The sequence below is a fragment of the Eschrichtius robustus genome, chromosome 15, assembly GCF_028021215.1.
Source record: "Eschrichtius robustus isolate mEscRob2 chromosome 15, mEscRob2.pri, whole genome shotgun sequence".
Lineage (NCBI taxonomy): Eukaryota > Metazoa > Chordata > Mammalia > Artiodactyla > Eschrichtiidae > Eschrichtius > Eschrichtius robustus.
Window position 1 is genome coordinate 19,878,080 of NC_090838.1, and position 25,212 is coordinate 19,903,291.

Consider the following 25,212-nt stretch of genomic DNA (forward strand, 5'->3'; position numbering starts at 1 on the left):
TGCCTTTCAGGCACTTGGAACACTCAGCTCTGTGCCAGCTGGGGACCCTGGCGTCTGGCCAGCTATGGCCTCTTGATTAAAGACACACAGAGACGCAATCCCATGCACAGACATACAAGGGGTTCACCATGGCCCAGAGACACCCGCTCACCAGCCGCAAGACAGAGATGTGCTCAGATGCCCCAGAGTGATGTCAACAAAAGCACGCCAACAGCCCCCCTCCACCCGCGCCCTCCGTTCACTCCAGTCCCTCGCAGACCCTTCAGCTCCCCGCCACGCCCTGGATTTTCCCAGGTTGACTCTCGTTTCAGGAAACAGCCAAACCGTCCACATAAGCGGGGCAGCCCTGTCCCCTAAGCGCTGGCACTGGGCCCGGGCTCCCCCGTCTCCTCTGCCCCAGGCCTTCCTGCAGCCCCTTCCCCTGGCAGCCCTCTGCTCTGATCGGCCGGAAGTGGCCTTGAGGCAGGGAGAGCCAGAGAGGTCACCCACGCCCGCTCCCGAGAGAGGCCCACGTGCCTCCCTGCTCAGCCTCCCTGGGGTGAATGGAGTCGGACCCCAAGACTTTGGAACCAGGACCTTGACCCTTCCATTTTCCTTTTCCCTAGTGAAGGGGCTAAAAGGGCCACCAGTGGGGTCAAGGGACAGAAGGACCAGAGGCCAAAGAGGGCCAGCTCTGGCAAGTCTGACCCCAGCTTGGGTATGACTTCTAGGTGCCACCATTTCTCTCACCACTGAGGCTGGGAGCTTCCTTCCCACCCTCCTCCCCAGAGATCTCTCCAGCCTGTGTGTGAGTGTGTGTGTGTGAGAGAGAGAGAGAGAGAGACTCAGGACTGAGGAGAGAACTTCAGGGCGTGGTGAAGTCTTAGAGGTCACTCAGTCGGGGCCCCTGCTAGCTGTGACAAATGGATGCAAGAACTAGCACGCCTGGTGAGTGGCGGCCCATCCGGGGTTCCGCTTCCAGCAGGGACACCTGTCCACCTGGAAGAGGGCCTGGCTGTGCTCTTTGAAGTCAACCTCAAAGGATTTCAGGGTGAGCTGGAGCCTCCCTTGAAAAAGCCATTACGTAGAGAAGATCCAGGTCGTATTTAAGTAAACCTCTTTTGCAGTTTTTTTTCTGTTTTCACCCTCTACATCAAGGCCTAGGGTGACAGGTTGGGTGAGAAGGGAACTCAGCATGGAAAATGGTGCTTTCTTGTCTGTGCTTCACGAACCTTTCTGAAGTTTCTGATGGGTGTCTCCCCACCCCCGCCCACCCCCGCCGGGGCAACGCTCATCCTGCCCCACCCTACGGCGTGACTTCATAGCTTTAATCACATCCCCGCTCAGCTCTGTCTCTCCAGACTGGAGAGCCGTAACCTCTCTTGTCTGTCCTCACTTGGCTGCCTCGCCTTCCCCTTCATCGATTTAGCTGCCCTTCCCTGGAGCTTTTCCATCTCCGTATATCTTTCTTGAGGTGGCAGAACCGAAACGCACAAAATTCTCTAGGTGAGGATGATGAAAGAAGACCGGCGTCAACAACTCTGCCCAGATGCGTGTGCGGAAGGTCCCTGCAGCAGCGGGAGTGGCGCAGGTGCAGACGCCCACGGGGTCCTAGGAAGCCCACGGGGCTCGGGACCGGAGGGAATGAATGCCTCTTGCTGGAGAGGGCCTGGAACATGTGGCTCTGGGGAAGGGGCCGGGGAGGGATGAAAATAAACAGGGGTTTTTGGGAAAACAAAATGGAGATTCTGGGATTTCACTCAGATGCTCCCCCAATAAGACCAGATACCTAGATCAGCCTCTGAAAGGGCCCCTGCCAAACCTGCTCCCTTCCAGAAGTCTCGGTCTCTGACAATACCACTGCCACTGGCCCTGGGGGCCGGCAGCACCTTCCTCCCTCTCCCTGGTCCGCAGCCCAGCACTGCAGGCCCTGCCAATTCTGTCCCATCACGGCCGCCCCCCAACAGGCTGTGGGGGCATTTTTTGGCCCCAATGTACCCCATCCTATCTCCCTGCATTCTTTTGTGCTCAACCCATCATGCTCATGGATGCCAGAGTGAGCTTCCCAAAACACGACGCCCATCACTTCACACCTCCCACCGTCTCAAAAATCCTCCAGATAAACACAGCACATTTTTGAGAGGATAAAATATAAACCCTCAGGCTGCCTGCAAACTACCTCTCCACCCGAGATCAAAGGTGTTCTTAAATGAAACCCTCGTCCACTCAGCCAAGCCAGTCTGCGCACGGTCCGGCCTCCCCCAAGCACGCCGGGTCCCCGCGCACATTCGTCCCTGCACACGCTGCTCAGGAAGGTCCTAGGTAGGGAAACCTCCCACTTTCCCCTGTCACACATCACCTCCCTTCAAAGGCCCAAGTCCAGCCCCTCCCCCCAACATGTCTTCGGCACTTTAGGTCCAGACCACGGGCCAGGCTCTTGGGGTACTGGATGGCTCTGTGAGCGCTGGTTTGACTGATCAGCTGGGGGAATGAGCAGAGGAGACTGCAGGGCACCGTTACAAGGAAAGTCTCTAACCTCGCGAGATGTCTGACAGCCCTGTTTTCCCCACGCCTTCAAAAGCATGACGACACAGGGGAACGGGCAGCAGTGGGCCGACACAGGCTCACAGGCAGGGATGCCCCCTGAGGGGCCGGGGCCCAGGAATGGGAGATACCCTTTCAGGAAGTTTTGTGCATAAAAACAAGGGGCACCAAGTCACCGAGTCAAGGTTCCAGGGGTTAGTGAAGGAGCCCTTCTAACCTGGACACAAAGAGGGGATTTGAGCTCTGTCTTAAGAATCAAACGGTCGTATTAGGTGGGAAAATGAGCCAATACTGCAAAGGCCCAATAACTGAGTTAAACGGTACTCGGCTGGCTTAAGCTGCAGTGGAACGGTCCCGCAGCTTCACACAGCTTACCGCACAAGTCTTTTGCTTTGAAGTGGAGCAGTTTGGCCCTCAAGAACTCACTCACTCAGGCGTTGTGATGGAGGTTCAGCCTCCAGTGAGGAGTGAGGAGATACGCCGGCTGTGGGCCAGTCTGGCTGAGCTCGGTGCCTGCTCCCGCCCCCTCCCCCTCCCCCCTCCCCTCCCCCTCCCCCCCTTTCTGGGTTATTCTTAGCAAGAGGTGACCTCAGAGTGCTCCCACTGAACAAAAATAACCCTGGAGGAAGTTGATGAATATAAATTTTCAATGAATAAGTGCATATACCTAGTAAACAGGGCGGGGAGCCCTGAAGGGCCGGTCCCCACCCCAGGGTCTGGCGGGCAAGGGCAGATACTGTCCCTCCTGGAGCCCCAGCGGTAACCAGCACATAGGACAAAGGCGGTCGCAGGGCAGTCTGGGTCTGTGATCAGGCAGGAACCAGCTTCGGACACCCTCACTTGTTACTCTGCAACGTCCTCGGAGCCGGTGAACAGGAAGATGCCTCTTCCTCCCAGCCGACGCTCACACCCACACACAGGCCCACACTCGCTGGCCAGCAGAGACCAGCCCTGCACGCTGCTGTCCCCTCCTCTGGTCGTGGGTACTGGCCAGCCAGCAGGCCCTGCACCCAGGTGCCAGCTCCCTTTCTAGGCTCCGCCCAGCCCTGAGGCCGGCTTCCTGTTTCCTGTTGCTGCTCCGGCTGCGCGCATCCTGGCTCTGAGGCCAGTGCCACAGACCAACACGGCCGCTTGGCTGAAATGGGCCCACTGCTCACTCCTCAGACCACCGCAGCCTTCCCCACTTACCCGCAGGCTCCCTGGTATTTGGGTCAATTGCCCTGCTCAGTTCTGTTTTCTCTGGATGCTTTCTGGACCAGGTCTACACACTTTTTCAAACAGCCCTGCATTCATATGTTATCTTAAAGCGAATTTGGGATACCCAGTCTTCCAGATGGTGTGGCTGGAGTGGCAAGGAGGAATGAGCGCTGTGGGCTCTGCAGTCGGGAGGTGTGGAGTCCGAGTCCGGGTCGTCCTCCCTGAACCTCAGTCTCTTCATCTGAATGTGGGGATGGTAACGCCAGTGGCCTCCACCTACCCCACACAGGTTCATCGTTGGCATCAAATGAGGTCACGGTGTAGAAAGCCCTTGCAGACAATTGAGTGCTGCACCACTCTGAGGCTTTCTTCATGGTCGCTGACCTCAGTGAGTAGGTAGACAGTGCAATGGGGGTGCCTCTAAACGGCAGATCTGGTGGAAGAGACAAGCTCTCCCCACCAGCTTTTCTGTGTGAAAAGCCAGGCTTTGGTTTAGGTTTTTTAAATTCCCAGTCCACCAGGAAATGGTACTTTTGTAAAACACAAAATCATGCCTGTGGGTGTGGGGGACAGTATCAAATTGATATAAAGGTTTCTAAATGCTGATTCTCAAGTTCTGTACAGACAGGTAACAAAACAGTTCGCAGACTGGTGCTTCGCAGTCAGGTGTGTGGACCAAAGCCCGGGATTGGTGGGCTGATATCTTGTCTTACTTCTTAGTGTTCATTTTAATTTCACAGTCAGTTCAAAAGGGAGAGCCAGTGTGGGTCACGATGGCTGCACTGGGCTTCATTTGCGAGACAGGCCTTGGTGGGCTGTGATACCGGGCGGGTAGAGAGAAGGGAAGGCTGCAGAACAGCTTACGAGGCAGCGGGACACACGTGCTTGGGGTGATCAGGGAGCAGCGAAGAGGCGGGGTTTCCTTGGAAAAAGAGCTGGACGCTGAGCACCAGTGCAGAGGCAGGAGAGGTCACATGGCGACGAGGCAAATGGAGGGTTCCAGGTCTTGTCCCATGAGAATAAAGCTCCTAGAGATTCTTGAAAGCGACGTGCCCTGGGCTGTATTTAGTGTAATTACATGTGGCCTCCTCTCTAGCACACTAGGTTGAAATAAGTCTTATTTATTTGGCAGGTGCTCAGTAGGTGTAATGTGTTTGTCACCGAGAAAGAGAGGGCCGGGGGGTCTAGAGAGATGCTGGGGGCAGGTGAGGCCTGATCTGGCTGAGGGCGCAGCCAGGAGGCTGACGCAGGAGCAGGAGAAAGTGGAAGGCACTCAGGGACAGGCAGGCCTCGGGGGCAAATTCTGGAGACGATGTCACAGCCTCGGGCCGGGGGGCGGTGAGGACACCACTGGATGTACCTCGTCCCGCCCCGTCCAGCAGTGGATATGCAACATGTGCACCAACGTTTGCACTCCCAGCACTGCTCCCTCTGTTCCACCTGCCAGGATTCGAGCCAAGCCCACCCTCCCACCCCATTTCCAGGCTTAGCTCGATGACACACACTCAACTGCTTTAAAGCTCCCTGGTCAATCTGTTCCCAGGGCCACAGCTGCGCCGGGTCCCCAGAAACCCTCCCTGCTGTGCTCCTCGGCTGGGGAGGGGCGGAGGCCTGGGCCAGCACCTGCTCCGCAAGTGAACCAGGTGGCCCGAGGCCCAGGAGACCGTGGGCTGGCCCTGAGCTGCAGCACAAACTTCCCCCACGTGGGCTCCCTTGGGGTCCACGGGCCTGCTGTCGGGGAAGACCTGCTGGCTGTTCTCTGTTCCCCTCACCGTGCAAGGGGTCCCTTTCACAACAGCTGCCTCAGCCCCATGCCTCCCCAGTCAGCGTTGCCTCCCCACGCTCTCTCTCCCTTCCCAGGGCCTCACTTAGGACTGGACCACATCCACACTGACCTGCACGGGATGTGCACCGCTGCCCACTGGAGCTGCTGAGAGGCCGATGCCAGGCTCCCACCCGAAAGGCCTTGTAGACCCCTGGCCCACTGGCCTCTCCGGGGGTGGGGATGTCGGTTTATGACGCTGCTGGCCCTGTGCATTTGGAGCCCACTTTGCTGTTTGCACAGCACCCCTGGAGGTGGACAGGGCAGGTATTACCGGCAGCCATATTTTACCAATGAGGGAGCAAAAGTTCAGAGAGGTTCAGTAATTTGCTAAGGTCACACAGCTGGGAAGCAGTAAATCCAGGGCTGCTGCTTCTGTTTCGGGTAAGGGCAGGACCGACCTTTGCTGACCACTGGCTCTTTGGTGTTTTAACCCATTTAATTCTCACAGGGGTCTAGGAGGAATGCATTTTTATCATCTCTATTTTTCAGAACGGGAACCCAAGGTTCAGGCAGTGACTTGTTCAATGTCACACAGGTGGTCAGTGGTGGAGCTGGGATTTAAACCCAGGTCTGTTGGATTTTAAAGACAGTGCTTTTCCTTCCATGCTGGGCACTGTTCCAGGCCAGGGGAGTATGACCCCCTGGGCGTGCCCCTCTTCCCTCTCATCGTCCATCTCTGGACACACTTCCACACTAACCCCTGATTTCCCTGCACCCTCTGATCCTGGGGCCTCACCCCACCTCTCAGTGATGTGCCCTCCCTTTGGTTCCAGGGACTCACAAATGTGAGTCAAAGGGCTGCCAGGTCCCATTTGCTACAGGTGGTGGCTCCCGTCCCCAGCACCCGAACCAGGGAAAGGCGGAGTTTGCTCTGCAGATCTCGAGCACACGAGCAGCTCAGGTTCTGAATGACGGGTGGGCTCGGACTCAGCCTGCATTGTGCCCCTCCACTTTCTCCCGCCAGGTGCTCTGTGAGGGCGGGGAGGAGAGTGGAGGGACCCCCGGGAATCTGGGAGTGCAGCCTGGAGTCTGCTGCAAGCTGAAAATTCCTTTGAAGTCCCATTTTATCTTTCAACGGCATGTGAATTTTTCATTCCAGGCCATAAAATATCCATGTCTGCTTTAATATTAAAGTGTTTAAAATTACTTACCAGTTAAATGACTTAACTTCTTCCCCCCTTCCCCTCCAAATCTCCAAGCAGAAGTGGCAGTGGTGCACTTCAGTGCCCTGCAGATTCCCAGACCTCCCGACTCCAAGAACCCCCCTCACCTCCAGCTGGTGCAGCGCGCCCTCCCTCCCTCCCTCCGCTGCCCCTTTCACTGCAGCCACGTTCACCCTGCTCTCTGCCCCAAGGAGGAAAATCCTGCCCCGCTGAGAACATTTCCTTGAAGGGCTGAGTTACAAATGCGGGGCTCCTGGCTCCTCTTTACCTTCTTGCTCCAAGTTTCCCATTCTCAGCTGGAAGGGACGAAAAGAAAGGAACCAGCTGTGGCTGGAGCTGGCAGATAACTATTGTTCTGCCTCTGAGTTTAAGGCATAAGGGAAGGCAGGCTCCTGCCGCCCACGGGCCTTGCCCTCCGGAGCACTCCTCATCTTGGGCAACCCCAGTGTCCCCCCCCACCCCACCAGATTCAGAGGCAATGGCACCCGGAAGCCCGGGGTCTACACTTCTACTGGACTTACACAGCGCCCAGCCATCCTCCTCTCTTACAGCCTGCATCTCTTCCCTACTCACTTTGATCAGACTTCCAGACCTCAGTTCCCTTCCTCCAAGTTCTCCAGGTGGGGCTGAGACCCAAGGTGGGTGTCTGGATGGGGAGGGAGGGGCCCGTGCAGGCAGGCTAGGGAAAAACAAGTCCCCCCCTCTTGCTGCCCTTCCAGAATGAAGCTGAGAGTCAGGGGCCTGGTTCAAGTCCCACAAGACCCACAGCGCAAGTCCCCTGGCCTCTAGGGGCCTCCAGTTCGATGCAGAAAATAGGAAAGTTTGGGGGTGGTTTTGGGGGTCCAGTGAATGGGGAATGGAATTGGGCTCTACAGCTGGAGGGGTACACTCCATGCCCCAGCCTTAGCGTGCCCAGGTCCCTGCAGGACACACATCACTGGCATTTACAGTGTGCATGTGCACGTGCGTGTGTGTGTGTGCATGTGTGCGTGCGTGCGTGCGCGCGTGCGCACTTGGGCTGGGGGTACGCCACCTCACTCACCGGAGGGTGCTTGCGCTTCCTCCCAGGCCGCCCCACCTTCCGGGCAGCTGTGCTGGGCTCCTGCCGCTCCTCCTTGCCACGGGCCTCCTCCTGCTCCTCTCCCTCCTGTGGGCACAGACACAGCCTGTAAAGCCAGGGCTGGACCCCAGAGCCCTCCCCAGTGTCCCACCCGCAGGGCAGCCATGCTTCCGGGGTTGTGCCATGCTGGTCCCCCTGGCAGGGATGGTCTTCACCCGCTTCCTGACTGGCAGAGCTGGGCCACCCCTGAGGGCCGATTCAACTTGATCCTCAGGGGACTTCAGAGCCGCCCCGCTGCCCCAGCAGAATGCAGCTCTCCCTCGGGTGGACACGTTCTCTGAACCACAGAATCGTAACACATGCTCTGACAAAGAATTTGTTTCTGGATATGAGTTTATTTATATGAAAAAAATCTAACACAAGTACAAAAATGATTAATGCTGTATTTAATGAATCACCTTTATTGAAGAGAATAAAATCACATGAAGAGAAGTATGACACGTAGCGATGTCTATTGGAAGGACATGCAACCCTTGGAAGGAGAGGCCTACCACAGACCATGGAGGGCATTACAGCCACTGTACATACACCTGCCCTGAAGCATCTGCCACATCGCGTAGGCACTGCATGTGCCTGTCACCCCGCGGGAGCATCTCAGGGACCGTGTCTTGGTTCATCGTGATGCCCCTCCTTCGCTGAATTTTGGACCAGAGTTTGGTTTTGTCACCACCCTTCACCTGGCACGTGCCAGGGCCTAGCCCTGCGATGCTTGTCTCGTGGGGCAGACACATAAACCTAGAAAGTCCTCCTGCCTCACTGCTCCAGCCTGGCCACAAACCACCCACAAGTTGCTTCTGACTCAGCCGGCTCCAGCATGACTAATCATGAGCAAAAACTGTGTTGGGGAAGGAGAGAGAAAGGGACCCTGACCCAGCAGAGGCCCCTCAGGCTGCCATTCGTGCCCTGCATGACGTCAGCAGCCACAGACATCTTCACAGTCCTCCCAGGGGAGGGCGCCAGCCCAGAGCCATGCTGCTGCCACAGAAAAGGAGAGGTGCACAGATTCCCAGGGGATTGAATCGAGGTGGCCCTCAATGTCCCACTCAACTTTCATTTTTTGTGATTTCAAAATAGCTTGTGGTTTGCCACATTAATTTTCAGGTGATGGTGGGACATGCAGATGGAAACCTACTGCGACCAGTCATAGACATGAGACCAGTGGGAAGAGTGGCACTGGCCCCCTCTGTCCATCCATCCATTCGAGGCACATCTGGGACAGACCCGCCCAGGAAGGAGATTTAGGAGGGAGATTCAGCATTGCAGCTGAGAGTCCGGGAGCCCTCCGAGGACATGTGAGTGGAAGATGACAGAGGCCGCAGGCCTCAGCACTGAGGGGAGACTCCAGTCAAGTTGCAGGAGGTGGAGAGTGTTCAGAGGAGCAGAAAGGGGACGCCGGTGTATTGTGGGTGCAAGAAAAAAGGGAGCTGCCAACCCAAGAGGCAAAGTCGACAGATGCAAAGAAGTCGAGGGCAGAGCGATTTGGTTAGGCGTGGAAATGGTCAGCCTCAGACGGAAGCTGTGCAGAATGACACGGCAATGAGGACCAAGGGGCCAGAGAGGGGCTGGAGAGACAGTTTAAGGAACCCAGCTGAGAAAGGTCTGGAAAAGAAGCCAAGGACAGGGAGCCCAGTGCCAGCTGTGGACAGGAGGTGAGGGTCCAGGGTGGTGAGAGAAAGGTTGCCCCAGGACCAGAGACCCTTGAGAGGCTCTTTTCAGGAAATCATGGCAGAGAAACTGTGAGGGCAGAAAGGCCGAGGTGGGGGACAGCCAAGTGGCGGAGAGGCCTCCATGACAGCTCTGTGGGCCTGGACTGAGGGCGGCTCAGGGCCACATGCCCCGTGGTAAGCCAGGCCTGCTGGTGCTGAGCTGTCTTCTGAGACCCCACAGACACCCCCATTTAAGAAACAATCACTTGGATCACACAGAGAGAAAATATTACCAATGCAGCTTAACGTTTGTGAAAGTTCCAACTGAATCTACCCAAGGGTAGTGAATTTCAGCTGAGATGGTGCTTTTTGGTCAGGTTACACCATGGCTAAAAGGGCACCGTCTTGATCGTGCTGACCAGGTAACTCGGCATTTACAAAACAGTTGGAGGCCACGCAAGGTCGTGGAAAGGCATGGGGCTTAAAGCAAACCAAAATGGGTATGAGCCCGGCTCGTCCATGTGTTAGTTCCCGGACTGTTCTCTCTGAAACTCAGTTTCCTCATCCATAAAGTGGGGGTAGGAAGGTGTCCATTCTGCCTGCTTCTCGGGTTTTTAAGAAGACAGTTGACTAAATGCTTCGTACCCTTGCCTGTTTTGTTCACTGCTGAATACCCGGAGCCTACAACAGACTCAGCACTTCGTGGGTTCTCCACATGCCCCTCGATGAGAGGACTTACATATCCCCCGGCAGCAGGAGGCCCACCCAGCCCCTGTACTTGCCTGCAGAGCACTAGGCCACACCTAGCCAAGCCTCTGACCGTTGCTCGTGGCTGGGGCCATGGGCGTGGAATGCACAGGTAGCAGCCAAGAGGGGGTGCCGAGGTGGGTCAGGATCAGTCTGGGTGGCCGTGGGGTCTGAAAAGACTCCTACCACCCAGAAATTCTGGGCTCTGAACTATTTCTTTAGCACACTGCATCTCTTACAGAGGGATTCATTTGATTTTCTAACTTTTGCTCTGAACTAATCAGAAACGGGAAAGCCAATCAGAGCCTCAGATTAGCACTAAGGAACCACAGTTACCAGGCTGCCTGTGCTGACTGAAAACAAAGACACCTGCTGTTTCAGGACCACCAAGCCCCAGCTTCCATTAGCATGTGGAGAAAGCCTTTGGGGGCCCCTGATAGGCAACCCCTGTGCCATCTGGAGACTTGCTGTCATTCCTCACCTCCACACACGTGCTCTGCCTGACACACAGGAGATGCTCAGCACATCCTTCCCTGTTGAATTTAATTCAATGCAACATCCCCAAGAGGAAGAGGTGGAAGACCTTGATGCCAGACCATCTGTCCAGGTCCTGGTGTATTGAGAACGGGGAGTCCCCAGGGCCATGTCCTGAGCCTATCCCTCGGGCCCAAGCGGGGAACGGCACCTGATGCCCAGTCCAACACTCTGCCCTCCGGTACCCCTGGGGTGTGCTTAGGAAACCGAGTCTCCACGAGAGTCCAGGTGGGGAGTCGCACCCAGGTCTGAGCGACTCTGGCCCATACCCTTTCCATCTAGCCCTGAAGCACGGCTTTGTGAAAAGCGTGCCGTTTTCGGTCAACACGTCATTCTCCCGTGATACAGCGACATCGCGGGGCAAAGGGAGGTGGCGATACCTTCTGCTCTGGGCCTGCCCGCATTCACACCCACAAGTGAGAGGGGTAATACACTGAGAAGGGCAAGCAGATGGCTCGGGGCCGTGCCCCTCAAGGAGGCGTATCAAGCGGTTCATTCTCGCATCTGTCATGGGGCCTGTTTCATTCAATATCTTTGCTGATGGGCTGAGCAAAGGAATGTAAAATATGCTTATCAAATCTGCCAGTAGCACTGAGTTGGGAGGCGTCACTAATACTCTGAAAGGGAAGAATCTGATCCACAGTGACTTGGAGCAGCTGGAAAACAGTAACAAATTTAGCAGGAACAGCCTTGAGCCCGGGTTGGTTTCCTCATCTGTCAAGTGAAGGGGCTGAATTAGTCAGTCCTTCCAGTGGGAGGAGGCAGGAATGGGCAGAAATTCTAGTGAGGTGGGCTTTGGGGCGGAGAGGGGGCAGGCTGGACTTTTTGCTCTGCTATTTACTCCCTAGTCCCTTCGAGCTATTTAACCTCTCTAGTCTAGCATTCCTCACCTACAAAATGGGGATAATAATATCTACTTCACAGCAATGGTATAACAATTAAATGAGGTAATATATGGAAAGCTGACACATGAGAGTCACTCAAGAATCGCTGACTTCCTCCGCTCCGCAGGTCCTGACCAGAACTATTCACAAACGTGTATCCCTCCCTCCTCCCCGTCACTCCCCGCCCCCATGCAAACCCCAGCTCACTGCCCGGCATATGCAGCCATCACTCAGTGCTACAGACAAACCCCAACATCTGGCTGGTACCGCCGCAGTGAGATACTCAGGAACACTGGGGCTCCGTGATCCTTCCAAAATGCAAAGCTGATTACGTCACTCCACAGAGCTTAAGCCCTTGCTGAGGGGGCTCCCAGGGCCCTGCAGGATCAAGCCCAGCTCCTTAGCCCGGGTGAAGGAAGGCCCTAGGATCTGGCCAGCACTTCCCACCCATCGTAAACCGACCACGCCAGGTGCAAATGTGGGCTGCTCCCTCCCTGGGACATTGGCACAGACCCTTGCTTCTGCCCCGACTACCTTCCCCTCACTTTTCCAACCTCACTTCCTAGATTCCCTTCCCCTGGGCCCCTCCTTCCCATACCCCGCCTAGACTGAGTCTATGGGTCCTTCCTCTCCCATAGCACCCACTATCCAGCACTGCAAATGCCAGCTATCATCATGACCAAGCCACAAGCCCCTCGAGGGAAGGAACTCTGTCTTATTCACCTTGGTGTCCGTCCCCAGTGCCTAGAGCGATGCACCTGGCACAGGGCAGGCACTCAAAATACTTGATGAGTGACTGTCACATAGTAGATGTTCAATAAACAAGTCCATGCACACAGAGAGAGGCACGTGTACAAATCCACAAACCTGCACGAATACAACCGAGCAGGAGGCTCCAGTGCCATTCTGATCTTTATGACTCAAAGTCAGGAAACAGGATGACTACAACGTATTTTCTAGTCTTAAACATAATCATGTCACTTCAATTTATGTAACTCTTTACAGTTTTCAAAGCCCCTCTACATTTGGTGGCCTGTTAGATTAGGTAGTCACCATCAGCCTCTCTCAACTTCTAAGGCTATGATTTGACCTACATTTTAACACAGCTCACTGGATGGATTATTTTAGGCCACACACAACTTCGCATTCTGAGGAGCTGGGCCATGATGATAATAATCTCTCACATTTGTACAGTACATGGTAATTAACAAAGCATTTTCACATACGTTATTTCATTTTATTCTTATGCTTTACAGAAAGTAGAGCTGGTATTATTTTTTTCCATTACGCAGGCGGGAAATCTGAAGCTCAGAGTGGTTACCTAACTTTCAGAGATCAGAGAGCCAGCAAGGGAGGCCTTTAGAACCAAAATTTAAATCTTTTGATTCCCAGCCCTTGGGTCTTTCCACAGCAACATGCCACTATACCCTACTATGCCGTGTGCCCCTGACACGTGTACACATGCATGACCATGAGCAGGCAGGCAAGCCAAGGTAAAGGTACACGCTGGCATTCACACGCATACATCCACACGCAGTTGTCTCAGGGACCTCATGCCTAGACGGGGACCCCTCCCTCTAAGAGAGACACATCCCACGAGGCCCTCACCCAGAGCCAGCCAGCCAGCCAGACGTACGTGCTCCCTTCAGAGCGTACACCGGATGCTACTGACCCAGCATCCGCTGAGCAGATGTCTCAAGTTGGTGTTTGAGTCAAGGGGATGAACTTGCCGGATCTAGCCAGCCACTTGCCCGGGCCCCCTGGGACAAGAAGCATGTACAGCTTTTGCCAGCTGGCTGGCTGGCCTCCCAGGGCCTGTCTGTGGTCATGGAATTCAGTGAAACGAACTGGCTTCTCTGGCAGGCAGAGCCCCGTTCTGGGTGCCTGAGTACCAGGCCCAAGACCCCACAGAGCACCCCGCACACACGTGTACACACGTGCACACGCACATGCACGGCAGGCCCAGGCCGGGCCGCAGGGTGAGCTGCAGGAGGACGGGCGGGGAGGGCAGGGGCACCGGGAATTGCTGTAGGTGCTCCCACTTCCGCGCAGCCCTCCCAAGCCCCCCGTCTTTTCTGCTCTCAGTCACCTCCCAAAGCTCATCAGTCCTTTGTTTCAACTACTCAACAATATTCAACAGATATTCACTGACTGCTCAGTGGGCTTCGTATTATAATTATCGATGAAGGTCTTCCATGACTCCCAAAAGGCCATGCTCCCAGAAGGCAGTGTCCGTGTCCTGATGGCCCCTCCGACGCCCGCACAGCTCCCAGGCACCTGCGCACTGTGGGCTTTCCCCAGGCCCTCCACACCCCGTGCACCATGCTGGGGCTTCACCGCCTTCCGGAACGGAGACTCCCTCCAGCACACACCCAGCCCACTGCAGCCCAGCCGTGCCCACCCCTGTGGTCCTAGGGCCACCATGAGGCCAGGCCCATGGATGTGCTCAAAAACATTTACTGAGCACCAGCTATGTACTAGATATAGAGATAAGCAAATAGGGAACTCAGTTCAGAGGGAGAGACACCACATAAACACACGAGTGCCTGTGCTGTGCCGAGGGCCCGGATGGAGCACGCCCGCTCTGCTAGCAGCCACCCCCGCGGCCCCCAAGACCCCTCGCCCTCGCTCCTTCAGCAGCCCACCCGGGCTCTGCACAGCCCACCATCTCCTTCCCACCCCACCGGCCACCCTGGCTTGGTGGACGGAAAGAATCCAGATAAATCTACTTTGTAGCCATGTGACTGTTACCAAGTTTCTCAACCTCTCTAAGCCTCAACTCCCTATCTGTAAAATGGGGATCCTCCAGTTACTGTGAGGATTAGGTGAGTTACTTGCCGGGCAAAGGACACTCCTTCAGACACCCTTCCACACCGTGCACATGCTAAGTGGGGTGATTACAAGTAATAGCCCTAATAGCCCTGTGGCTCTCCACAGAGGCAGCTGCAGGACATGACCAGGCCCTGTGTTCAGTCCAGATGCCAGAAAGGAAGGATATCTTCCCATTTCTCAGTCATCCTGGGACACCCACTCTTGCTCAGCTCCCCGCCGGCCCTCTTCCCTTTGCAGAGCTGAGCTCAGCTTCCCCGCCCAGGCCCTGTGGGACCTGCTTCTTGGCCGGGATGGGCTCCAACCCCAGCCCAGACCTGAGAGCACGGAAGACCTGAGGGACCTTGGGTCCGGCCGTGGCCCCGCATGCGAGCCTCTGAAGGTAGCACAGCCCCTGCCATCAGCAGTTAGGTCACCCTGGGACTTCCCTGGTGGCACAGCGGTTAAGGATCCACCTGCCAATGCAGGGGACACAGGTTCGAGCCCTGGTCCGGGAAGATCCCACAGGCCGTGGAGCAACGAAGCCCATGCGCCACAACTACCCAGCCTGCGCTCTAGAGCCCGCGAGCCACAACTACTGAGCCCACGTGTCGCAACTACCGAAGCCCACGTGCTTTAGGGCCTGCATGCCGCAACTAATGAGCCCACGTGCTAAAACTACTGAAGCCCAGGTGCCTAGAACCCGTGCTCCGCAACAGGAGAAGCCACCGCAATGAGAAGCCCGCGCACCACAACGAAGGGTAGCCCCCCCTCGCCGCAACTAGAGAAAGCCCGCGCGCAGCAACGAAGACCCCACGCAGCGAAAAAAAAAAAAAGGAGTTAGGTCATCCTGCAACTTGCCTCAGTTTTGCTTCTGTTCAGTGGGTAAAGGGAGAGGGGGCCACAGGCCGTGGGCGCTCAGGGGACTTTAAACCCACACCATTCACACCCTCGTCTGCACTGTCCCCACTCTTCTCCCGCCTCTCAGTCCTCGGGGCTGCAGTGGGTCTTCGCCACAAATGTGCAGATAGGTTGGCAGGTAGAGAGATAGGCAGATGGGGAGGAAGGTAAGTAGGTAGACAGACAGACAGCTAGTTAACTATCCAAAATAAGTCACAAGACTAAATCTGTGCCACTGTGTTAACCACTCACACACACCATCTCACGGAAATCTCTCATTTCGCTGCTCGGCAGTCATGTAGCTGAGTCCACATTCAAACACAGGTCTATCTCCAGAGTCCAACTGACCCCCACTTAAGACTGTATTGACTGCAGAGTTAAACTTGACATGTAATAGCAGTTAACTTAGAGAATTTTAGAGAACCTGAACCCTAAAATGGAGGGCCCAGTCAGCTCTGGGGTGGGCACTGCTTACATCACTTGCCTGCTCTCCACGCGCAAGTATCTGATCGACTCCACTGAGCTAAAAACGGACACGCCATTATTATTATTAGCTGTGTTCCCGAAGAGGTAAGGGCAAAGCTGCCTTTACTGGAACTGTTTGAATGTGTAAGAGGGATGCTACCTCAGAGACCCCTATAGTGACGATTATAAAGCAGACAGCAGGCCCTGAGTGACCGTGTGTGGGCATCCGAGTGCACTAAAGGCAGGGCATGCCCGGGGCGGGCACCGGATCTGTGGGCCAGCAAGAACAGCTGAGACTGGAGCCGGGGGAACCCCACCCAAGGATGCCCTTGAACTTCGGAACCGGAGTGCAGGAAGTGGTCGGCGCCCGAGGGAAATCAGTACTTGCCAGGCCTCTGGGTTGGACCTAGGTGAGGAGGGAGGAGCCCTGGCCACAGCACTGGCCATACGTGCATAGATATACACACAGGTATGCACACATACACATGGGCACACTTGCTGTGCTCCCCCAGCACAAATACGTACCCCCCAACAGGCGCTTCTCCTACCCAGCAGGAGAGGGTGAGCTCAGGGCGAGCCATCCAGGAGCGGCCTCTTTCCTCCAGAGGGCAGGCATGGCTTACCCATCCTGGTATCTTCCTATCCCCTTCCCTTTACTAGGTCCTCCAGCAAGGTATATTCAGTTCACCCAACAAACTCGTGGAGCCCTACTATGTGCCAGGTAAGGTACCTAAGTCTGAAAAGGAGGAAAGGAGGGAAGGAGGAAGGAGGAAGGGAAAGAAGCAACGTGTCCACAGCAGTGTCTTCACACGTAAGAGTATGTACCTGGTACATGTGTGTATGTGCGTGTGCACGTATACTGAGTCACACATACTAGCCTGTGTACGTGAGCTCCTGCTGGAGATGAAGTGCCCCCAACATCGACCCCAGGGCAAGAGCACTGCTATGCAGAGAAAAGCATTCTCTGACTTTCAGAAGAAACTTGGATAGGACTATGGAACGTCACAGCTGGGAGGCACCATCCATTCCATCCCCTTTCACACAGGAGGCAGCCTGAAAGGTACAGGAGCCTGGGTTCGAATCCCAGCACCACCACTTACTAGCTGTGTGGCCTTAGACAAGTGACCTAACCTCTCTGAGCATCAGTTTAGTCTTTAATAAGATAGAGTGATGAAAATAATAGAGCCTACCTTATGGAGCAGTTGTAAGAATGAAATAAGATAATGCAAGTACAGACTTTAAAAGAGCACCTAGCAGATAGTCAGCACTCAATGCATCTGTTATGTTTCTAAGGCTCGGGGAAAGAGGGGAACAGCAAGATCAGGGGCCCAGCCTGGGGCTTGGACTCCTGGCCAGGCACTGATTCACATTTGGGGATCTGAGGAGGCCCTTCCAGCCCCGGGCTTGGAATGTTCTTGGTCCCCCATCCTGCTCCCTCTGCCCCCATCTCTCCCCTCCACACAGGGCCTGGCACCATATCTCCATGATCCCCTCTGAGCCAGAACCAAGGCTCCTGGACTTCCTGATGCTCCCCTCCCCTCCCATCTCTCATAAGGCCAGCTCCCCCTCCCTTTTCTGTGGCCAGATTTACCCAGCCGACCCTCACTGCCAGAGTCCCAGGGCTCAGCATCCCTCCCTCCACACCCCCCCCACACACCCCCCGAGCCTGCCTCCTCCCAGGCTCCCCAAGCTGCCCCGTCCCTGCCCAACACATGGACAGTAGGGCTGGGGAGGCTGCTGGGCAGGTGCCACGAGGACACCACATACACAGGCCTCTCTGCACTGCCAGCAGAGGCACAGCTCTGCGCCCTGCCTGTTTGATCAGGGCTCTGGGACTGTTCTCCTGTGAAGGGGTCTTATCCACTCTCATTTTCCTCTCCATCCTATCCACAAGATACTTCCTGAGCACCTACTGTGTGCTAGTCGGGCCCTGAGGATCCACCCAGACGATGGTGGCTGGGGTCCTGCTCTCCTGGGGCAGCTGCGGGGCTGGATGTTATCCACACCAGTACTTCTCAAATCCCCTAGAGGGCTGGTAAAAACAAGGATTGCTGGGTCCCGTCCCCAGAGTTTCTGATTCAGCAGGTCTGGGGTGGGGCCCGAGCTTTTGCATTTCTAAGCCTTCCAGGTGCTGCTGGTACCGCTGGTTTAGGGAGCACATTTTGAGAACCGCTGGTTCTCTCTGTAATTCAAGACAGACTGAAGCCAGGGCTTTGATCAGAGAGGGGAGAAGATTAGGGAAAGGGCACATCAGTCAGAGGAAGCAGCATAAACAAAGGCCTGGCAGCTCCAGGAAGTACTGGAGTGAAAGGTACAGGGAGGCGTGGCCGGTGGGGGGGGAGGGGCAGGCGGGAAGGGCACACGGGGCCAGGTGGTGAAGGGGCCGGTGGGCAGCCACACCCCTGCCCTCTGGCTCACCAAACAGTTCCTTTGTGCCAGGTGCCCCTGGAAACTCTGCCAGACTCCTTGGGCTGTGGCCCAAACCCATCTTCCCCTCTGCAGCCACGCGGCACCCCTGCCCCAGGCCTGGCTTTCACAGGCTGCCGTGGGCGTGGGCGGCTGTCGGCGTCTCTGCCCGCCCTCCTGGGGGCTGCACGGGAGCCAGCCCAGCGGTGCCAGGAAGGTGTACCAGGTGAGCCAGCATGCACACCGGGGAGAGCGCCCGCCGTACCCCAGCCCCCATCTGTCAGCTCCCTCTATCAGCACCAGGCTCTGGGCCTGGGTGTGTGTTTGTTGCCTCTTGAGCCAGAGCAGTTACTATGGGTAGATAATAATAGCAATCGTAATCCCTCATAATTGGACCAGACTTTGCTGTTTGCAGGGCACTCCATGCCCGTGACCTCATCTGACTTCCACAACCACCCCATAAAACAGGCACAGCTAGAGTTACTATCCCCATTTTACAGCTGAGCAAACGCAAGCCCAGAGGGCCTGAAGTCACATCTCCAATAAGTGACATCTTCAGGCCTGGGGCCTGGGACTCGTGACTCTCTGTCCAGTGCTTTTTCTCTGTCCTGAACTGTCATGATAGAGAGCCTGTCTGCGGCTCTCCATGGGCGGGGCCGAGGGCTCTGCGGCCCAGGGAAGCCCTGTCCAGTAACAGGAGAAATGTGGCCCGGCTGCCCCACGTCCTCCAACTGGCGGAGGGGGGGGTGCAGCTGACCACCAACTGCAAGTGCGTGGACACGGAGCTGTGTCAGCACCAGTCAGGACATGGGACCGGGGGGAGGGGTCAGGGTCACCTAAGCTAACGGAAGAGCAAAGCCAGGCCCAAGGAGGGAAGGGAATTATCTATGGCCACAGCTGCCACTCAAGAGCACAGGTGGGTGCAGGTGGCCCTGACTCTATGGCGGCAGGGTCTGGGTCTGCTGCCGCCTGAGTCCGCGGGATCAGAAAGAAAGGGACTGACCTGTAACCCCTAGGAGCCCCACCCAGTGGGCTGCAGCATGCACTTTCTTCCCAGCTTGGGGGTATACACGGTCCCCCATCCCGTGGCACTCTGCAGGATCCTGGGCTGGAAAGACAGGTGTCTGGGCTTCGTGCACGCATCAGTGCGCGTGCGTGCGTGTGTGTGTGTCCGTAACAGGACCCATGCAGGTGGGGCAGTGAAAAAGACTCCGATGCAGGACAGCAGGCTCTCATCTGGACCCCCCACTGATAAGCTGGGCTCAGCTTCCTCATCTCCAAACCAGGGCCGTCTGTCCTTGCCCCACTTGTTTCAAGGGCTGTCCTCAAGGACCGAATGGATGGAAACCACCCAGAAGACAGAAACTGGCTCTAAGAATGAACAAGCCCAGAAGGAGCTGAGCACGCGCGGCGGGAGGGTGGGCAGGGAGCAGGTCTTGGAACGGCTGCTGATGGCGGATCACCAGAGCTGACCCCCTCAGAGTGTTCAGTGGTCCCACACCTGGTGTCAGGTGTCCACCCTGGTTCCAGGAGGACAAACTGTGCCCCAGAAGCATGCCCTGCTACTCTCAGATACGACCAAGTATCACCACCCCTCACTCCTGCTCAGGGAGAGAACAGGCAGAGGGAACTGCGGGGACCAGGGCATGACAGATGGGACGCCCCAGGAAGGCCGTTGGCTGGCACAGCTTCCCTGGAAGGGTGGCGGCAGGGTCTACCATTCCACAGAAGAGAAAAGCAGAGTCCACGTGCTGGGGATTCGAATGACTTTGCCTACAGGTGGGCACGGCTTGGTAAGGCCCCGAGGTTGCCTGTCGGAGCCCGGCAGCGACGCCCACCGGTCTGCTGGCATCTCCTCTAACTGCTTTAGGGCCATCCTGGAGTTCAGCAGAAGGGTGAAGAGGTCACCCCTCATGGGGCTCCAAAAACAAGGTCACTGGCTCCATGGCCAGAAGTAACACTTGCTCAGCGCCAGGGATGGGGCGGGGGAGGGAAATCACCATCTCCACTGTGACTGGTGCCGCCCTGAGCACACAGCACGCAGCGCGCCACGCACCGTGGTGAGCCTGGCTGTCTGTGCGGCCGGGACAGCCCTCACAAGGCCTCCCATCTACAAAGCCCCCTGAACTTGTCTTTGGCCTCCCCAAAGCTGCTAACCCCCCTGGGGAAACAGAGGCAGCTAACCCAGGTAAAGTGACTCACCTGAGGACACACAGCTAGTAAGAGGCCGATCCAGAAAGGAAGCCAGATGTGGAGACCCTGCAAGGCCAGCCCTAACAATCGCACACGCCTGGGGTCTGAAGCTCTGCTCACACACCAGGGGGGCTGAAGACTCGGTCCCGGAGCCCGACCACCAGGATTTAACCTCTGCAAGCCTCAGTGTGCTCACCACCAAGACAGGGGGATAGGTCTTCCCTACAGGCCCGTGTGAAGACGGAGTGGCGCGGTCCAGCGCCCAGCACCCCCAGCAGAGCCGGCTGCTCACCTTGCGCTCCTCCTCCCCCCGCTCCGGAGCGGGGCCGCTGGCGTCCCCGGGGCCGCTGGCGGGCATCGCGGGCAGCTGGGCGGTGGGAGGCAGGCTGGGGCTGCGCGGGGCTGGGGGGCTGCTGGCCTCTGGGGAAGGAATTATCGTGGTCTTGGTAAGCAAGAGTTAAAACTTAAACATAGATCCCGGCGCGGAGGGTGAAACGCGGCCTCAGGCTGTCTGTGGGGCTGGGCTTCCCGCGGCTCCACCTGTGGGGGGAAGAGAAGAGGGGTCAGCAGGGCAAGGCACCTCCACTCCAGGCCCCAGCTGACCCCCACCGGCTCCCAGGGCCAGACCCTCGGCCCCGGGGCTACGCTGGCCTGACTCCTCTTCCCAGGCGCAGGCCGAGCCGGCACCCGGCGATGCGGGCACCCAGCGATGCGGGCACCCAGCGATGCGGGCACCGAGGCCGAATCGGCAGCAGGGCCGCACCTGCCTCCGACGCGCGACAGTCTCCCGGGCCTCCGCGTTGCCGCGGCACAGTGGGCGCCACTTGTGGGACTTCCAGCCGCCTCCCGCCCCCTCCCGTCTCTTCATTCACGGCTGTTCTTTCCTTTGAAAGCTTCCCGCAGCCTCCCCCCACCCGCCCCCCGGGAAATCCCAGAGGTCCCCAGCCGGCTACATTTTCCTTCTGATCTGTCCTCCCCGCGCCCCTACCCCACCCCGCCCCCACCACGTGGAGGAAGTGAGCGGCAGTCACAGGATGTAGTGAGATGAATGTCACCTCACTTTAGGACCGGCGCCTGGGCCCGGAGAAGGCTGAGGGTGAACCCGGGCTGCGGCCAGGCTGAAGGCCTGCCTGGGTTTGCAGGGCTGTCCAGGGGACGCCCCGGTAGGGGGGGGTGGCGGCGAGGCCGCAGCCGCACCGAGCCAGGGAGGATGCCAGGCCGCTCCCCCCGCACCCCGCGAACCAGCCCCACCTGCCCTGGGAAACTGTGGGCTCCAGGGGGCCCTGCGAACGCATACATGGCTGAATTTTAGGGGCTTTTCGGCGTCCCTGCTTCAGGTGCGGGCCTCACGCCAGTGAACTAACAAAGCCCGGGCCACAGGCCTCAGCTGGTGGGGTGCGGCGGGGGGGGGGGGTCGTGGCTTCACCCCCTTGGCTTGGAGGAGCCGCAGAGAGATCTCCGGCTCTCCACCCCCCAGGAGGAGCCTGGGCCCAGCCCCTGCCTCCGCGGGCCAGCCAGCACGGGGAGGGGCCTGGCAGGAGGAGGAAAGTGTGAGGCAGGCTGGATCCGGGCCCACCCACACCCTTCCACTTCCAGTTCCCGGTTCTGCTTCCCCGCTCCCCCTCCCTCCAGGGCTGCTTCTCCCATCCCCCTCCAGCCAGAGCTCCCTGGAAAACCAGGAACCGGAGAAAGCGCAGGCTTGGGTCTCCCACGGGTGCAGCCCCTCCCCAGGGATGGGCGCTGGGCTGGGAGGTGGGGGGGTGGTGTGGAGGGGGAAGCTGGCGCTGGGAGGGGCCTCCTTAGGGCCCGGACACGAGGGGCCCCATAAGTTAGAGCCTGGACAGGCTGAAGGTGCTCCCGCCCCCCAGGTGAGCCCTAAGGAAGCCGCAGGTGTAGCGCTGGTCCAGGCTGGGCCGAGGAACGTCTGCTATGCGGGTGCAGGAGCGAGAGCAACTCCGTGTGTCCGATGCGGTGCCAAGCCCGGGACGGGCCTTCCTCTTTGGACAGATACAAGTATTACTACCATCTACTGTTGAATCTAAGGCTGCAAAAGGCTAAGGCTTATCCGTGTTGCAGTGTCAGGGCAGAGGCTTGAATCCAGATCTCTGACTCTAGGGCTCTGAGGGCATCGCTATGAAGCTCCGTCCCCCAGCTTACACCACCCCACAGAAACAACCCCGAGAGCCCATCAGACAACCGGGCCAACCCAGAACTCCACAAGGCTTCTGACCATCATCAGCCAGCCCGCGAGTCCCCCTCAAACCCACCCCTTGTCTGTTAGCACAAATATCCCCGATCACCCACCACATCAAAATCTTCAAAAGGATGAGCAAGCTGAGAGAGGCAGGGTCTGGTTGGGAAGAACACTGAACCCGGGAAGAACTTCTCTGGCCCTTAGTTTCCTCATCCATAAAATGGAAGAGGTCGACTAGATGATCTTCAAGAACGTCTTCTAGCCCTGCCCTGCCAAGCTGTTGGAGGCCCCAAAGGCAAAGGGCAGGATCCTACGAGGCTGGGCCATCTCCAGGAGCCCCGAGAGCCCTAGAATGGAGTCCGTGCCGAGCCAGGCACAAAGTAAGTCAGGGGCAGATAGCCCTCTCCCGGGTATTTGTCTCAATGCTGCCCTGAGGCCTAGAAACATCCAGGGGCTTCTGTAAGAAAAAACTTTCAGAGAACCTCTGGTGGCTAGTGACAGAGGAAGGAAGCAGGAGGGAAAAGCAGAACATCACAGGGTGTTGACCCTGAGGGCAGACACCCCGGAAAGGAAAGGAAAGGCTCTTTCCTCCGCCCCTTCCTCTGCTCACCCCTCTGACATGAGCTGCACACTGTCTCACAGCAAACACAGCTGACCTGGGTCAGTCTTTCAGTTCCTTTGTGTAACTCAGTGGAACAGCCTTGTCAGTAAGTGTCCCTCAAAGTCACCCAGCATCATCTAAGACCATCCAGCACACGCCGGGCAGGCCATGCACTGCACAGCTCCAGAGCCCACGGTGGTGGCCAAGGTCCAGGCCTGAACACAGCGCTTCCCGCCCGTCCTTGGAAGCTTCCTTCTTCTCCCAAGCAGCCCTGCCAAGGGAAGAGACCTGCTCTTGGGCCCACGGTCCCAACACAGCAGCATGTGTCTACCATGACATGACGGCCCTGCTGCTCCTGGCACCAAAGCGTCCTCCTCACCCATGCCAAGGGCTGCACCACAAAACCACCACCAAACAAAAACCCTTGCCAAGAGCCCTACCGCCACAATAGGCAGCTTTTATTTTCTCCTTTATACTGCTAACGTCCACAGTGGCCAGGAACAATTTTATAACAACTTAAAAAAAGTTGTTTTGAGGAATCCTATCATGAAAATGTCTTGGTATCACAACTGACATGGTCACCATCCTCACCGCTCCAGTTACAAAACTGTTGTGGAAAAGGACTGGGATTTTGAATCTACACACCCAAGAGCGCTACCTTCTAAACCCAATGTAGCAGAAAGATTTTTTAAAGAAGACATAAAGGGACTTGCCTGGTGGTCCAGTGGTTAAGACTCTGCGCTCCCACTGCAGGGGGCACGGGTTCGAACCCTGGTTGGGGAACTAAGATCCCGCATGCCGCATGGTGCAGCCAGAAAAAAATAAAATAAAGAAGACATAAAGTCACAAGATTGGGCTGAACAGAGAGGAGACGCCACCAACAAAATGTGGGGGTCTGGAAAGCAGATTTGTGGCAGGCAAATTTCAGACAGAACATGACAAGTGATCTATAACAGAGTCCTTTAAAGACACGTGGCATGATAGCACCATGTATCTCCGGGACCAGGGGTGAAAAGGATGCATGTGTGAAAATAAAAAGGATCGAACAAAAGAAGTAAAATCCCTAAATCCACCTCCCCCAGAAGTCTGAAGATTTACTCTCTAGAGAGCACAACACGGAGGGCCTTTGCTCAGAGAGTTGACAAGCACCGTTGAGAGCAAGAGTAATAAAAGCAAGGAGATGAAGGCTATTTTCAATGCTGAGGTTGAGTCCCCCAGGCTAGTCCCCCACTGGGCTCCTAGAATCCTGGCAGCCAGACCTTACCTTCTTCTCTGGAGAATCTTACCAGTGCAAGAAGAAAGGCCTAAGGATACAGATATTGACACCAGAACACAAATGGTTTCCAAATGGCTTGTTTAGGTCAACCAATGTGGATCTGCAAGTCAGCCAGCTTCCAATCAGCTTTTTAGTCCCCTGTTCTTAACCCTGAAAGGACAACCAAGGACCACTAGACATCCGAGGAAAGCCTCTAACTTGGAGTGCTTCCACCATGGAAGGGCACCACCATGCCCTCTACCACTGAACTTTTTTTTTTTTAATTTAAGTAGAGTTGATTTACAATGTTGTGGCAATCTCTACTGTACAGCACAGTGACTCAGTTATACACACATACGCATTCTTTTTTATACTCTTTTCCATTATGGTTTATCCCAGGTTATTGAATATAGTTCCCTGTGCTATACATTAGGACCTTATTGTTTATCCATTCTAAATGTAATAGTTTGCATCTACCAACCCCAAACTCCCAGTCCATCCCTCTCCCTCCCCCCTCCCCCTTGGCAACCACAAATCTGTTCTCTATGTCTATGAGTCTGTTTCTGTTTTGTAGATAGGTGCATTTGTGCCTTATTTTAGGTTCCACATATAAGTGATATATTTGTCTTTCTCTTTCTGAGAAAGTATGATTATTTCAGTTGATAGTATGATAATACTATCACTTAGTATGACAATTTCATGTTGCATCCATGTTGCTGCAAATGGCCTTTTTTGTTCTTTTTTATGACTG

The 25,212-nt window shown here is 56.4% G+C and overlaps 1 protein-coding gene across 2 annotated transcripts in view; it reads right to left on the minus strand.

Moving 5' to 3' along the window:
- The window catches only part of DNMT3A (DNA methyltransferase 3 alpha), a 105,772-nt gene that overhangs the window by 57,452 nt on the left and 23,108 nt on the right, over positions 1–25,212 (minus strand). For both annotated transcript variants that reach the window (XM_068563893.1, XM_068563894.1), the window contains exons 2-3: positions 20,704–20,951; positions 7,751–7,855 (exon numbers count right to left, since the gene is read on the minus strand). In XM_068563893.1, coding sequence (XP_068419994.1) covers positions 7,751–7,855; positions 20,704–20,769 — 171 coding nt within the window. In that variant the 5' untranslated portion in view covers positions 20,770–20,951. The remainder of the gene's footprint in view (positions 1–7,750; positions 7,856–20,703; positions 20,952–25,212) is intronic.